The 17,699-nt window shown below is 42.5% G+C and overlaps 1 protein-coding gene across 1 annotated transcript in view; it reads left to right on the top strand.

Annotated features, from left to right (window-relative positions):
- Window positions 1-1,835: 1,835 nt before the first annotated feature.
- The window catches only part of LOC139416469 (multiple epidermal growth factor-like domains protein 6), a 76,124-nt gene continuing 60,260 nt past the window's right edge, over window positions 1,836-17,699 (top strand). Inside the window, exon 1 of the mRNA XM_071165096.1 lies at window positions 1,836-2,004. Within this exon, the coding sequence (XP_071021197.1) occupies window positions 1,836-2,004 (169 nt within the window). The remainder of the gene's footprint in view (window positions 2,005-17,699) is intronic.

Genomic DNA, 17,699 nt, shown 5'->3' with positions numbered 1-17,699 from the left:
ATGTACTACTTCCCTCAATTTGATGCACATACCACCACCCACTGCCAATTATGACACAAACAAACTCATGCACATCACACAGGAATACTCATTCATAGAGACACTCACAAGCACACATTGAAATGTACACACACACACACACACACGCACACACACACACGCACACGCACACGCACACACACACACACACACACACACACACACACACACACACACACACACACACACACACACACACACACACACTCGCACATTAAAAAATACCTGAATGAGTCTGTAGGCCATCCTTTTAAACATATAATATGCAATCGTTACCTGCAAACAATAATGAGTCGTTCGGACATCCTGGGACGTCACGAAATGGTCGCCTGGAGGTTTTGAGAAGTTCCCAGTTTGATTGAATTTCCCCTTTCCACAGTGGGGTGACATTAGCTTTAACCCAAACGGTTCAGACGCTACAGACAGAAGTTAGCACGTCGACGGTACCGACTTCACATGGTCGTAGAGCTAAACAGAGAACACCATGGTGTCCGTGAGAGTCTCCCCTTTCCATAACACTGGCAGATGTGGTGGATTGAGACAAATCCAATGCAAACCTGATATCTCTAGCTTAAACTGAGGATATTTATGGGGATTTTTTTGTTGTGTCACTTCAATTCACTCTAGGGGGGGTTGACCTCTGTCTGGTGAGCTCTGTGTAATACGTTGAATAAAGTTGTGACATATAAGGCGGCAGGTGGCCAAGGATAGGGAGAGAGACTTTTATTGTGGTTTAATTCAACATCTGGGAACTCTTTTGGACTGTGTCGTTCATCACCCTGGGAAGATTATTACCTTACTTTGTTATTTGTGTGGGGATGGTTGTGAACGGGGATAAACAGAGCCCCAGGCCCAATGTGTGAGAATCTAAAAGTAACAGTGTGATAATGGTTTTCTGTCTCATCCCCATTGGGTAGTGAGATGAGGTGGGCATGCTGTTACTGTTGACTTCCTTTCTGCGTTCTCTTCAGTAATCACTTCCATTCACATGTCCTCATTTCTGCTTGCTGGACAAGCTGTAAAACCAAAATAGCAGTCTCTTTCTATCTCCCTCCTACTCTTCCCCCCCCCCCCCCTCTATCCTTTATTGGCAGGTTAATACCTCCACGGTGATCCCTTTTCATGAAGATAATATGTTGACCTCTGCTGTAATACTTCCATATTTTCCTTTTATTGCATTTTCATCTTACCTGTGACGAGCCAGCTAGCTGTCAAAATCCCAGTTACATGTACAGGCCTACTCAAGCTCTCCCATTGCCATGAAATCAGTGTGATTTACAATACGTTTCTCTATGGAATTAGGAGTTACAGGATAGAGGGAAAGGTGTGACAGTGCTTGGCTTCTCTGGTGTGATGTCACCTCGGTGAATGTTCCTGTGCGGTCCAGTTGTTAGAGTTCCTCTGTACAACTGTGTCTCTGTCACTGTACCTGAGGGGGCAGGGAGGTGGGAAGAAGGAGGGAGGAACAAAGGAGCAAGGAGAGTGGACCTGCCTTTGGGGAGAGGGAGAGAGGGAGAGGGGGAGAGAGGGAGAGAGGGAGGAGCTCCCAAGCAAAAGAGAATCACATACAACATGTTTGTCAAAGCTGAGAGAGTTAGAGGGAGAGAGAAAGAGGAAAGAGAAAAGGGGGAATGCTGCCTGAAATACCAAAGAAAATGACTCAACTGGTGCGGTGATCATACCTCCTTCGGAAACGATGCTATCGACAGCATGGTCCAGGCTCTATCTCTCTACACATCGTAGTTCTCTTAGTTCTTTGTAGACACTTATCTCTTACTTTCAGTGCTGTTTAGACCATGGCTTCCATAGGATGGTTTATGGTGGTTCTAGTGGGCTTTTGGAGTCAGTTAAGCCCTAGTTGGGGAGCTAATAACAGGTTTGGCAGATACCGCTACCAGCGCAGGAACTGCTTCACCTGTTTTTATGGATACAGTGGCTACAACACGGGACACACACATGGTGCAGGTGAGTGAGAAGTATGTGCTGTGTGCACAGTGCTCTACCATAGTAGTGACTTTGATGGGGGTTGGGGGCCATAAACAATTTGAAGTCATCATGAGAGGCAGCAGTGGCTTGAGGGTCTGCGTACCCACATACATACCCACAGATGCAGTCAGAGCCGGTCCTAGCCTTTTGGGAACCCTAAGCAAATACATTCTACTCATTTTGCCATGGGGAGGGGAAAAAACTGCTATTTGAACTCTCAACTGTGAGACTGGAAAAAATATATAGAATAATTGTGGCTTAAGCCTACAAAGTTGCCCTTCCCTGATATAGTATATCAGTCTGGCAGTACTGTATGATGATAGACAATGTCACTTGCATCTTCTGGAATGCAAGAGAACCCCTAGTCTGAGAGATTATAATTCTGAATCATGGCGTCTGTGTGTGTTGACATCTGACATGTCACTAAATTATCAGTGTGGGCTTTAGCTTCCATCCATCTCCACGCCACTAACGGGGCTCGAACCAGGGACCCTCTGCACACATCAACAACAGCCACCCTCGAAGCATCGTTACCCATCGCGGCCCAAGGTGAACAGCTACTTCAAGGTCTCAGAGTGAGTGATGTCACCGATTGAAATGCTGTTAGCGCGCACCCTGCTAACTAGCTTGCCATTTCACATCGGTTACACTCACCCCCCTTTTGACCTCCTCCTTTTCCGCAGCTAAAGGTGATCCGGGTCGACAGCATCAATGTAACAGTATAGCTTCCGTCCCTCTCCTCGCCCCGAACCAGGGACCCTCTGCACACATCGACAACAGCCACCCTCGAAGCATCGTTACCCATCACCCAACAAAAGCCACGGCCCTTGCAGAGCAAGGGGAACAACTACTTTAAGGTCTCCGAGCGAGTGACGTTACCGATTGAAACACTGTCAGAGCGCACCCCGCTAACTAGCTAGCCATTTCACATCGGTTACACTTAGAAATACTTAGAAATACAATGCAACTTTATTGTCCCACGTGAGGCTATGAACCTACATTAGTGGCTTAACCTACATTACCTTTAATGGTAAAATTGTAATGGTGTGAGTGAACTTGTGTGTAAAATTCATTGAAAGCAGGTAAGGATCAGGAGACAATACTGCTCCTGCAGTTAAGGGGTATACCCTGGAAGATGTTTAATAGCCTCTCACTTGTCAGAGATACAGGGAGGATCTATATGTGGAGAGAGAGAGCATTTGAACACGTCATAAGCAATGGCAAAATGTGTAGCTCTGTGAAGCCGTCAGAACGTGACGTTCGTTATTCCTTTTGTTCTTTTTGTTTGGTGTTCTGAGTGATCATGAACACTTCTACGCACTTCTATGCTGCACCTTGGTCTACTTCTTCAGACGAACGTTACATGTACACTGCAAATTGACCATAACTGAGCCCAAAAAAAGAGATTGTATTTGAAAATAACAATAGTTTTCCTACCTTGATAACATTGAGACATGATCACGTCTCTTTTTTTATTTTGGGGGAATAGTTGGTGAACAGATTTCCTAAAGTAAATACATGTTTTGGTGAATCCTGGTGATTTTTGTATTTTTTTTATTTATTTTTTTAGAAACATTTTCCAAATTCCGGTGTGTCGGTGCCCTAACCCAACTGTAGATGGTGTATCCTGTGTCAGCATCAGGGGACGGTGAGAGGGTGAGATGTACACTGAGTATACAAAACATTAGGAACACCTGCTCTTTCAATGACGTAGACTGACCAAGGGTATCCAGATTGAAGCTATGACTCCTTATTGATCTAATATGTTAAATCCACATCAGTTTAGATGAAGGGGAGGAGACAGGTCAAAGAAGGATTTTTAAGCCTTGAGAAATGGATTGTGTGTGTGTCATTCAGAGGGTGAATGGGCAAGACAAAAGATTGAAGTGCCTTTGAACGGGGAATGGTAGCAGGCACACCGGTTTGAGTGTGTCAAGAACTGCAACGCTGCTGGGTTTTTCACGCTCAACAGTTTTCCGTGTGTATCAAGAATGGTCCACCACCCAAATGACATCCAGCCAACTTGACACAACTGAGGGAAGCATTGGAGTCAACATGGGCCAGCATCCCTGTGGAACGCTTTTGACACATTGTAGTCCATGCCCAGACGAATTCAGGCTGTTCTGAGGGCAAAAGGGGGTGCAATGTTTTGTACACTCTGTATGTCAAGGGTGTTTTCACATCTAGTCCTCTTTAAAAGAACCCATCTCAGTCCTCTTTAACCTCTCTAGGGCGTCCCACCTGGCCAACATCCAGGGAGATTGCAGAGCGCCAAATTCAAATACAGAAATACTCATTATAAAAATTCAGAAAAGATAGAACTATTTTACATGGGTTTAAAGATTCACTTCTTGTTAATCCAACCACGGTGTCAGATTTCAAAAATGCTTTACGGCGAAAGCATTCCTTACAATTATTTGAGAACATAGCCCAGCAGACAAATCATTACAAACAGTAACCAGCCAAGTAGAAAAGTTACACAAGTCAGAAATAGAGATAAAATGAATCACTTGCTTTTGAGGATCTTCATATGGCTGCACTCAGAAGACATTCATTTATTCAATAAATGTTAGTTTTGTTCAATAAAGTCTCTCTTTATATCCGAAAACCTCCGTTTTGCTTGCGCATTTTCTTCAGTAATCCACAGGCTCAAACGCAGTCACAACAGGCATACAAAAAAAATCAAAATTGGATCAGTAAAGTTCATAGCAACATGTCAAAGGATGTTTATATTCAATCCTCAGGTTGTTTTTAGCCTAAATAATCGCTAATATTTCAACCAGACAATAACGTTGTCAATATAAAAGGTAAACAAGAAGGGCACTCTCTCGGTCGCGCGCATGAAAAAGCTCTGTGACACGACAGGGTCCACTCATTCACACTGCTCTTACTCCCTCATTTTTCAGAATACAAGCCTGAAACAATTTCTAAAGACTGTTGACATCTAGTGGAAGGCATAGGAACTGCAATTTGAGTCCTATGTCAATGGATACTGTAATGGCATTGAATAGAAAACTACAACACCAACAAAATTCCTACTTCCTGAATGGATTTTTCTCAGGTTTTCGCCTGCCAAATCAGTTCTATTATACTCACAGACATTATTTTAACAGTTTTGGAAACTTTAGAGTGTTTTCTATCCAGATCTACTAATTATATGCATATCCTATCTTCTGGGCCTGAGTAGAAGGCAGTTTAATTTGGGCATGCTTTTCATCCACAATTCCAAATGCTGCCCCCTGCCCTAGAGAAGTTAAAGTGAACTCTGGGATAAAAAAGGCAAACAAACTCAGTTCTCTTTGTATTCACTCTGCCCTTGCATTTGCATTTGAACTCTTTTGCCAGTTCACTTCAGCTATTTTGTGGTCTGAATCATCTTCGTATTCACATTGCTATGCTTATAAAGAAACCAATATCTTTTTTCAACATTCACTCAATGCATTCTGGGTTTTAACAAAGTGCAGGACAAGCCATTCCATCAGAATATGTTATCGGACAGCTAGATACAGTTGAAGACAGAAGTTTACATACACTTAGGTTGGAGTCATTAAAACACATTTTTCTACCTCTCCAAAAATGTCTTGTTAACAAACTATAGTTTTGGCAAGTCATTTAGCACACCTACTTTGTGTATGACACAAGTAATTTTTCCAACAATTGTTTACAGACAGATTATTTCACTTATAATTCACTGTATCACAATTCCAGTGGGTCAGAAGTTACATTAAGTTGACTGTGCCTTTTAATCAGCCTGGAAAATTCCAGAAAATGATGTCATGGCTTTAGAGTTTCTGATAGGCTAATTGACATCATTTGAGTCAATTGGAGGTGTACCTGTAGATGTATTTCAAGGCCTACCGTCAAACTCAGTGCCTCTTTGCTTGACACCATGGGAAAATCAAAAGAAATCAGCCAAGACCTCAGAATTCTTGTAGACCTCAAGTCTGATTCATCCTTGGGAGCAATTTCCAAATGCCTGAAGGTACCACGTTCATCTGTACAAACAATAGTACACAAGTATAAACACCATGGGACCACGCAGCCGTCATACCGCTCAGGAAGGAGACGTGTTCTTTCTCCTTGAGATGAACGTACTTTGGTGCGAAAAGTGCAAATCAATCCCAGAACAACAGCAAAGGACCTTGTGAAGATGCTGGAGGAAACGGGTACAAAAGTATCTATATCCACAGTAAAACGAGTCCTATATCGACATAACCTGAAAGGCCACTCAGCAAGGAAGAAGCCACTGCTCCAAAACCACCATAAAAAGCCAAACTACGGTTTGTAACTGCACATGGGGACAAAGATCATACTTTTTGGAGAAATGTTCTCTGGACTGATGAAACAAAAATAGAACTGTTTGGCCGTAATGACCATCGTTATGTTCGGAGGAAAAGGGGGGAGGCTTGCAAGCCGAAGAACACCATCCCATCATGTTGTGGGGTGCTTTGCTGCAGGAAGGACTGGTGCACTTCACAAAATAGATGGCACCATGAGTAGGAAAATTATGTGGATATATTGAAGCAAAATCTCAACACATCAGTCAGGAAGTTAAAGCTTGGTCGCAAATGGGTCTTCCAAATGGACATTGACCCCAAGCATACTTCCAAAGTTGTGGCAAAATGGCTTTAAAAAAATTACTTATTCAAATCAAATCCAATTTTATTTGTCACATACACATGGTTGGCAGATGTTAATGTGAGTTTAGCGAAATGCTTGTGCTTGTAGTTCCGACCATGCAGTAATATCTAACAAGTCATCTAACAATTTCACAACAACTACCTTATACACACAAGTGTAAAGGAATGAATAAGAACATGTACATAAAAATATATATGAATGAGCGATGGCCGAACGGCATAGGAAAGATGCAGTAGATGGTATAGAGTACAATATATACATATGAGATGAGTAGTGTAGGGTATGTAAACATTATATAAAGTGGCATAGTTTAAAGTGATACATTTATTTCATCCAATTTTTTATTATTAAAGTGGCTAGAGATTTGAGTCAGTATGTTGGCAGCAGCCACTCAATGTTAGTGATGGCTGTTTAACAGTCTGATGGCCTTGGGATAGAAGCTGTTTTTCAGTCTCTCGGTCCCAGCTTTGATACACCTGTACTGACCTCGCCTTCTGGATGATAACGGGGTGAACAGGCAGTGGCTCGGTGGTTGTTGTCCTTCGTGATCTTTTTTCTCACAGCTTATGAAGCTCTCTTAGCCTATAGATCACATTATCGCAAACAAGTAATCTTGAACTAAAAACCTGTGCATCCTTGATGCACATCATCTTCTCTCTTTTGTGGCATCAATGTGAGGGTTTATGGCAGGGGAACAGGTGTTGCAGTAGTCAGGTGTGTTGTGTAGGATTAATGACAAGCGAACCTGGGGGGCTTTGTTTTCACATTGCCCTAAAAAAGGGAACTTGACCACCTCTCGATATGATCTCAGTTCAGTTCGGTTCTCTTTAGGGGCTCTTTGAGGGGTCTGAGTTCCTTTGGAGTGTTCACACTGCCCCCAAAATTAAGCAAACCACACAAATTGGCTGAAAGGGACTAAGTGTGAAAACACCCTTCAACTAGATATTAGAGTTATAGACTACCTGGCATATTCAATCTGCAGATGCAGCAGTTTCTTTGACTTGGTGAATTCCTGTGATCCTCCTGATTTATGACAGATGGAGGAGTTCAGTTGCTTTTTGAATGCCTCTTATCATTGTCCAGTAAGAGTATGGCAAGCACAAAGAGATCCTGGCACCACACACACCCATGCATGGACACACACAAGAACTCACTCACACATGCACACACATTCGTGTGTGCACACACACGCCCGCAATCACGCACACGCCAATGCTACTTCCCAAAACGAAGGTTCGGCTGCACTCCATACCTCTAATCCTGAAAAATGTTGTGATATTGGATGCCGGGGACCACAGTCTTGTAGGTTGCCAAACTGCGTACTTGATCTGAGCCATGTGTGTTCCATCTCTGGTCGTGGTTCCAGTTCCAAACATGTTGATGCTGGCTGTGAGTGTGGGATAGACCCCAGGGCAGCTGTTTAGGACATTACAACTGAGTTGTGTTGTGCTAGTCAGTCGAATTTCATGGCTGTTGGTGAGAGGTCAGTGACTTGAGGCCAGATAAACACTGAATGACTGTGAGGGATGTTGGCCACAGCAGCAGAGACTAATGGCCACCATACAACATTCAGAGATTGTTGTATGGTAAACAGCTAGGCTAGCACAAGTGGGTGGTTTGATGCTCTTGCAGCAGTTGTTCTTTCTCTCTGTCTTTTCTTCTGTCAAATGTGCCTCACGTCATCTACTGATTGAGAGAGGATCAAGTCTATCAGTGCAGTCGATGCCCCCTGTAGCATGAGCGAACTGTTCATGCCTCTTGTCTGACTGCTCCACTTACTCATTGCTAGCTATAGCCTGACATGAGGAACCACTGCACTCATTGGGAGTCTGGGCTGTATCACCACTTATGCTGCACAGAAGTTAACACACTTGAATAATGCAACATGGTATGTAGCAATGTTGAAACTGTTAATTATTAATCTCTATACCTCTCTCTCTCTACTAGAGGTCGACCGATTATGATTTTTCAACGCCGATAGAGATACCGATTATTGGAGGACCAAAAAAGCCGATACTGATTAATTGGACGATTTTAAAAAATGTATTTGAAATAATGACAATTACAACAATACTAAATGAACACTTATTTTAACTTAATATAATAAATCAATAAAATCAATTTACCCTCAAATAAATAATGAAACATGTTCAATTTGGTTTAAATAATGCAAAAACAAAGTGTTGGAGAAGAAAGTAAAAGTGCAATATGTGCAATGTAAGAAAGCTAACGTTTAAGTTCCTTGCTCAGAACATGAGAACATATGAAAGCTGGTGGTTCCTTTCAACATGAGTCTTCAATATTCCCAGGTAATAAGTTTTAGGTTGTAGTTATTATAGAATTATAGGACTATTTCCCTCTATACCATTTGTATTTCATAACCTTTAACTATTGGATGTTCTTATAGGCACTTTAGTATTGCCAGTGTAACAGTATAGCTTCCATCCCTCTCCTCGCTCCTCCCTGGGCTCGAACCAGGAACACAACGACAACAGCCACCCTCGAAGCAGCGTTACCCATGCAGAGCAAGGGGAACAACCACTCCAAGTCTCAGAGCGAGTGGCGTTTGAAACGCTATTAGCTTGCACCCCGCTAACTAGCTAGCCATTTCACATTGGTTACACCAGCCTCATCTCGGGAGTTGATAGTCTTGAAGTCATAAACAGCGCAATGCTTGATGCACAACGAAGAGCTGCTGGCAAAACGCACGAAAGTGCTGTTTGAATGAATGCTTACGAGCCTGCTGCTGCCTACCACCGCTCAGTCAGATACTTGTATGCCTGTATGCTCAGTCAGATTATATGCAACCCAGGACACGCTAGATAAACTAGTAATATCTTCAACCATGTGTAGTTAACTAGTGATTATGATTGATTGATTGTTTTTTATAAGATAAGTTTAATTCTAGCTAGCAACTTACCTTGGCTTACTGCATTCGCGTAACAGGCAGTCAGTCTCCTTGTGGAGTGCAACGAGAGGCAGGTGGTTATGGTGTTGAACTACTTAACTGTAAGGTTGCAAGATTGGATCCCCCGAGCTGACAAGGGGAAAATCTGTCGTTCTGCCCCTGAACGAGGCAGTTAACCCACCGTTCCTAGGCCGTCATTGAAAATAAGAATGTGTTCTTAATTAACTGACTTGCCTAGTTAAATAAAGATTAAATAAAGGCGTAAAAAAAAAAATCTGCCAAATCGGTGTCCAAAACTACCGATTTCCGATTGTTATGAAAACTTGAAATCAGCCCTAATTAATCCGCCATTCCGATTAATCGGTCGACCTCTATACCTCTCTCTCTACCTCTCTATGCACAACTGACCCCCAGGTATGTGCACCAGATACATTTCCTAACTCGGCTATATCCAGAATGCTCCAGCACCAGAGCAAATGCTTTAACCCCTACTCCATGCTAAGCTGTTGCATACATTTGGCTTTTCAATCATACCAGATCATGTCCCACTTTTACTCACAGTGGTGTAATCATGCTCTAATGATTCTGTGTGAAACAGTGCTGCTGTTTATGTCCTCGCTGACCGTGTGTGTGAGTGACACAAATGCATGCACGCACACACACACACACACACACACACACACACACACACACACACACACACACACACACACACACACACACACACAAGGGGCATTAATTTAGCCTCCCGTCAGCGCTACGGGCCACAGCTATTAAAATTCTTTGCCGATCTCTCGGGGAGGTGGTCTTCGTTAGCCTGTAGAGTTTGCATGTGCTCGATTGGTACACTGTTTGGGAGGCACACTTTTGTATACACTGTAAATATTTAGGGGAGACAGAGGTTGGTTGTCACACATTTTGCTCTCGTGTGTATTTCACAGCACCAGTCTATCTGACTTTTCAATATTAGGATAAAGAACAAGGTCTTGGGTTGAAATGGGGATGATTTTTATCCTCGTATCTTATTCCAACGTGAAGTTATAAGCCATCAAACACACTCTGTCCACTTGTAACAACCAGTGCCCTCGCGTGGTTGGTTGTCACACAGTATGGGGTTGGCTGTCACAATGTTTGCTAGTAGCTTATAGCATACAGTCTTAGAAATAGCCACTCCTTTATTTGGTCTGTTGATATTCCTAACAAAAGTCAGAATTTTATGCTGTGAGAATAACATTTGTAGGGTGTATACGTGTGTTTGCACACTTGTGGGTGTGTGTGACAGAAATGAAGGGGGCTCTTTATAGCACACACACAAAATATATACTACCAAATATATACTACCGGTCAAAAGTTTTAGAACCCCTACTCATTCAAGGGTTTTTCTTTATTTTGACTATTTTCTACATTTTAAACTTTTGACCGGAAAGGTAGCTCTTTATTCCCTCTTTTCAAGAAACATAATTGTTCATAGATACTCCCATAATTCAAACATTTACAAAGAAAATACCAATCATGCATTTATTTTCTTTCTATGATAAACACATAAATTCCCCTCACCTTAGTGTTTAGTCATGCTAACACAAATTGACCAGGTGGATGTTTTTTCAAAGAATTCAAACATTTGAACCTTAAAAATATTACACAATTTAGATTGGGAGTATTTACCGCTGTGACAACTAACCCCAGTCTCCCCTAGACTACAGTCAATTCGGAAAGTATTCAGACCCCTTGACTTTTTCCATATTTTGTTACGTTACAGCCTTATTCTAAAATGGATTAAAAAAAACTTTTCCTCATCAATCTACACACAACACCTCATAATGAAAAAGCAAAAACAGGTTTTAAAAATGTTTGCAAATGTATTAAAAATAAAAAACAGAAATAACTTTACATAAGTATTCAGACCCTTTGCCATGAGACTCGAAATTGAGCTCAGGTGCATCCTGTTTCCATTGATCATCCTTGAGATGTTTTTACAACTTGAATAGAGTCCACCTGTGGTAAATTCAATTGATTGGACATTATTTGGAAAGGCACACACCTGTCTATAGAAGGTCTCACAGTTGACAGTGCATGTCAGAGCAAAAACAAAGCCATGAGGTCAAAGGAATTGTCCGTAAAGTTCATAGACAGGATTGTGTCGAGGCACAGATCTGGGGAAGGGTACCCAAACATTTATGCAGCGTTGAAGGTCACCAAGAACACAGTGGCCTCCTTCATTCTTAAATGAAGAAGTTTGGAATCACCAAGACGCTTCCTAGAGCTGACCGCCCGGCCAAACTGAGCAATCGAGTGAGAAGGGCCTTGGTCAGGGAGGTGACCGAGAACCGATGGTCACTCTGACAGAGCTCCAGAGTTCCTCTGTGGAGATGGGAGAACCTTCCAGAAGAACAACCATCTCTGCAGCACTACACCAATCTGACCTTTATGTTACAGTGGCCAGATGGAAGACACTCCTCAGTAAAATGCACATGACAGTCCACTTGGAGTTTGCCAAAAGACACCTAAAGACTCTCAGACCATGAGAAACAAGATTCTCTGGTCTGATGAAACCATGATTGAACTCTTTAGCCTGAATGCCAAGTGTCACGTCTAGAGGAAACCTGGCGCCATCCCTACAGTGAAGCATGGTGGTGGCAGCATCATGCTATGAGGATGTTTTTCAGCGGCAGGGACTGGGAGACTAGTCAGGACTGAGGGAAAGATGAACGGAGTAAAGTACAGAGATATCCTTGATGAAAACCTGCTCCAGAGCACTCAGAACCTCAGACTTGGGCGAAGGTTCACCTTCCAACAGGACAACAACCCTAAGCAGACAGCCAAGACAATGCAGGTTTGGCTTCGGGGCAAGTCTCTGAATGTCCTTGAGTGGCCCAGCCAGAGCCCGGACTTGAACCCAATCGAACATCTCTGGAGAGACCTGAAAATAGCTGTGCAGCGACTCTCCCCATCCAACCAACAGAGCTTGAGAGGATCTGCAGAGAAGAATTGGAGAAACTCCCCAAATACAGGGGTGCCAAGCTTGTAGCATCATACCCAAGAAGACTCGAGTCTGTAATCGCTGCCAAAGGTGCTTCCACAAATTACTGAGTAAAGGGTCTGAATACTTTTGTAAATGTGATATTTTTGTTTATAAAATAAAATCTTTAAAAAAAACACATTTATTTCTCTGTCAATATGGGGTATTGTGTGTAGATTGATAAGGGGAAAAAACTATTTAATCCACTTTAGAATAAGGCTGTAATGTAACAAAATGTGGAAAAAGTCAAGGGGTCTGAATACTTTCCGAATGAACAGTTTGTACTGTATGCAGTGTAGTATGTCCTTTAATTCACTGAAATAGGCTAGTATACACTGAATGTAGAACACTTCAGGAATACCTTCCTAATATTGATTCGCACCCCCTTTTGCAGATGTTAATGCGAGTGTAGCGAAATGCTTGTGCTTCTAGTTCCGATAATGCAGTAATAACCAACGAGCAATCTAACCTAACAATTCCACAACTACTACCTTATACACACAAGTGTAAAGGGATAAAGAATATGTACATAAAGATATATGAATGAGTGATGGTACAGAACGGCATAGGCAAGATGCAGTAGATGGTATAGAGTACAGTATATACATATGAGATGAGTAATGTAGGGTATATAAACATAAAGTGGCATAGTTTAAAGTGGCTAGTGATACATGTATTACATAAGATGGCAAGATGCAGTAGATGATATAGAGTACAGTATATACATATGAGATGAGTAATGTAGGGTATGTAAAAATTATATTAAGTGGCATTGTTTAAAGTGGCTAGTGATACATTTTTTACATCAATTTCCGATACTAAAGTGGCTGGAGTTGAGTCAGTATGTTGGCAGCAGCCACTCAAGGTTAGTGATGGCTGTTTAACAGTCTGATGGCCTTGAGATAGAAGCTGTTTTTCAGTCTCTCGGTCCCTGCTTTGATGCACCTGTACTGACTTCGCCTTCTGGATGATAGAGGGGTGAACAGGCCGTGGCTTGGGTGGTTGTTGTCCTTGATGATCTTTATGCCCTTCCTGTGACATCGGGTGGTGTTGGGGAATATATATGGCTGTGATTATAATCAAAGAGAATTCCCTTGGTAGATAATGCGGTCGACATTTGATTGTGAGGAATTCTAAGTCAGGTGAACAGAAGGACTTGAGTTTCTGTATGTTGTTATGATCACACCACATCTCTTTCTGTCAGCGCGATGGGTGAAGAAACCAGCTGGCTGCACCGACTCCGTTAGCGTCTCTCGAGTGAGCCATGTTTCCGTTAAGCAAAGAACGTTACAGTCTCTGATGTCTCTCTGGAATGCTACCCTTGCTCGGATTTCATCAACCTTGTTGTCAAGAGACTGGACATTGGCGAGTAGTATGCTAGGGAGTGGTGCGCGATGTGCCCGTCTCCGGAGCCTGACCAGAAGACCGCTTCGTTTGCCCCTTTTTCGGCGTCGTTGTTTTGGGTCGCCGGCTGTGATCCGATCCATTGTCCTGGGTGGAAGGCAAAACACAGGATCCGCTTCGGGACAGTCATATTCCTGGTCGTATTGATGGTGATTTGACGTTGCTCTTATATTCAGTAGTTCCTCCCGACTGTATGTAATGAAACCTAACATTACCTGGGGTACCAATGTAAGAAATAACACGTAAAAAAAAAAAAAATACTGCACAGTTTCCTAGGAACGCGAAGCGAGGCGGCCATCTCTGTCGGCGCCGGAAGTTAAAAGGGATTTATTATTAAAAATTGTGATGTCTGAGCGTGTGTGCCTGCGAGTGAACTTGTGTTGAGCGGGTACGCCAGTGTACGCCAGTGTGTAAAGTCTGCGTGGCATGTTTCATGAATCCCCATTTTCCATCAGTGTTGATGTGGCTTTGGATTTGATCTTCCTGTTGGCTGCGTCTTATAAAAACCTGTCACGTCTTGCATATGCTAGCAGCTTAATAGAATTACTCTAAGCCATATGATTGATAACATGTGGAAACAGCTATCATCTCTCAAATTGAAATGTGTACTGACCACTTTGTTGTGGAGGCTTAACATTCATGACCCGTGAACAGCCATTTTGTCTGCCAACGTTTCGTTTGAGATTCATCTTCATGTTTCACCCTGTAATTATCTAGAGGATATAAGGTTATGGAACTGGCGCTTAGAGCAGATTTAGTTCAGTTGTAATGTGAAGAAAAGTTCATGCGGTTACCCTCCCCTCCCTTATTTTTTAGTCTCTCAATTGTTTTGTTTGGTAAAAAGGAACTCGTGCCTTTGTCGATTGGGGGAGAAAAACATATAGCATGTCAAAGTGCCTACCTCCTTAAGACAATGATTGACAACCCAGATATCTTGCCGGCAGAATGTAAATGGGGTTTCCAGCGCAATGTGAGATAAATTAGTAGTGCCTACTGTATATCAGCTCAGACGCCCCATCAGCACAAGGCTGCTCGCCATCAGAGTACGGTGGACCTCAGGGGTCAGACATAGTTATTTATCTCCTGGAGTAGAATTTGCAGGACTTTAATCATCATCACAATAGTCCTGAATGCAAGTAAGGCTTCTGATGAGCCCTTTTATCATCATGGGCTGCCTCAGAGAGTGTGCCAGACTGTCTGTTGAGCTGTCTGGACACGCTTGTCTTTGTCTGTCAGAGGGAGACTGACGTTTAATCAAAGCTGCAGTCTAGTACCCCTATTGACTGTACTCTTATACCCTACATTACCCTCCTCTACCTTACATCGCCCGAATGGGGTTGTCTGGCACTGCTTTGTGTTTTTCAAGACAGGCCACTCGTGCCATCACTGTCAAACGGCAATATTCCACAGTTTGTCAACCTTATATTCATTATCTCCAGCACCATACCAGTGTCTACATATACTGTATGAAAATGGCCATATGGTAGAGCATGGAAGAATCATGACGTTGTGTTTTTTCTTATTATCCATAATTGGATTCTATATGTATAACAGTTGGTGATATGTGTCAGTCAACTTGAAATATGAGTGTTTCACTTTGAGTAACTCCTTGTTTGGCTCCTGATGGTTAAAGCAATGAAACTAAGGTCCCTGACCATTAATTTCTCACCCTCTTTGTGTTATTTTTCTGCTTTCATCTCTTGCCGTTCCACTAATTAATCCAGACATATCTTTGTTTTTATTTGGATTCTCTCTCTATCCAATTGGTCTCAAGGCCCTTCAGCAGTAAATTGTCCCTTGGCTGTGAAAAGTAGCAAGATGTTCAAATCCTTATACATTAACATGCTGTAAATGGGTCTCTGAGCTCCACATTTTGGGCAGAACTATTACACGCTCCTGGCCATGTGAAACAGATAACGTCTGGCACTAAGAGTCTCTTGGCTGCAAGGCTTTCTTGGAGGAAAGTGATTAAATGCCGTAGCAATGACCCCCCCCACGTGGATTACTTGGCCAAATTCTACATGTAATGCAAATATTCTCTCATGTGTACATTTGTTTGCATTGGCTGGCAGCAAGGTTTTTGTTGGATTTGATATTTGTCCAAATGTTCAAATATATACTGAGCAAAAATATAAACGCAACATGTAAAGTGTTGGTACCATGTTTCATGAGCTGAAATGTTCCATATGCACAAAATGCACATTTCTCTCAAATTTTGTGCACAAATGAGTTTACTTCCCTGTTAGCATTTCTCCTTTGCCAAGATAATCCATCCACCTGACAGGTGTGGCATATCAAGAAGCTGATAAAACAGCATGATCCTTACACAAGTGCACCATGTGCTGGTGACAATAAAATGCCACCTCTAAAATGTGCAGTTTCGTCACACAACACAATGCATCAGATGTCTCACGTTTTGAGAGAGCGTGCAATTGGCATGCTGACTGCAAAGAATTGAATGTTAATTTCTCTACCATAAGCCACCTCCAACGATGTTTTAGAGAATTTAGCAGTACTTCCAACCGTCATCACATCCGCAGACCACGTGTAACCACACCAGCCCAGGACCTTCACATCCTGATTCTTCACCTGTGGGATCGTCTGAGACCAGCCACCCGGACAGCTGATGAAACTGGGGAATATTTATTTCTGTAATAAAGTCATTCTGATTGGCTGGGCCTGGCTCCCCAGTGGGTGGACCTGGCTCCCAAGTGGGTAGACTTACGCCCTAACAGGCCCACCCATGGCTGCATCCCTGCCCAGTTATCTGAAATCCAGAGATTAGGGCTTAATGAATGTATTTCAATTGATTGATTTCCTTATATGAACTGTAACTCAGTAAAACCATTGAAATTGTTCCATGTTGCGTTTAAATTTTTGTTCCGTACAGATTGATACATAGATTGAACTTTGCTGTAACTCCAAATCCCTTATGGTACCAAGATAAATCGAGTAAACATAATTTGGCTGATCACTTCAGGCATTTACTGCTTATCACAATGTCCAGTTTTAATGGCAACTGGGCCACTCTTCACTCCTGGGCCTCTTGAGGCCCGAAGCCAGACCTTTCCTTCCGGCTTTAGTAACGTCCTCTGAAGGCTCTTTCAGGCCTTGCCCCCAAGTGGACCCTAATATAGCTCCAGACCAGAAGACAGAGGACATCAGAGGACATCCAACGGTCTTTGTTTCAAAAGCCAAATACCTCCTCATAGCCTATCTCTCATTCTGACATTCGTCTTGTTTTGGTGGTCTCTGGTTTTGTTGAAGTTGGAAGTAGGGGATGTCTGCGTCACAGATGGTTTCTCATAGGCTTGAAAGGCGAGCCGTGTGACCACAGTGCCTTGAAATGATAACAGTAAAGCGTGTCGTGGAATGCTACTGGACTTGACATTGTGGAACGATGGCTGTATTTCAAAGAAACTAAGGAAACCATGTTTGTTCTCCATAAATCTTGAATGGGGAAGAAGCTCTCGTCTTATTAAGAAAATGTCACTTCATTGCTTTGATGGAGTCAGCAACTCTCTTCATAGTGACATACTGTATTTGTTATGACTGCTTTTTTCTGCAATATGTATCTTGTGCATTGTATGGATGTGGCTCCTTAGAAGAACAAATGTGTAGCTTATAGAGCTAAATCTACTCTGCAGGAAACTATTACGTTTTTGATAGCTGCAGGTTTGTGCTGAGTATGTATTTTCCCTA

Source organism: Oncorhynchus clarkii, chromosome 9 (genome assembly GCF_045791955.1).
Source record: "Oncorhynchus clarkii lewisi isolate Uvic-CL-2024 chromosome 9, UVic_Ocla_1.0, whole genome shotgun sequence".
Lineage (NCBI taxonomy): Eukaryota > Metazoa > Chordata > Actinopteri > Salmoniformes > Salmonidae > Oncorhynchus > Oncorhynchus clarkii.
Note: the sequence above shows the minus strand (reverse complement) of the source record. Positions and strands in the feature narration are given on the sequence as shown.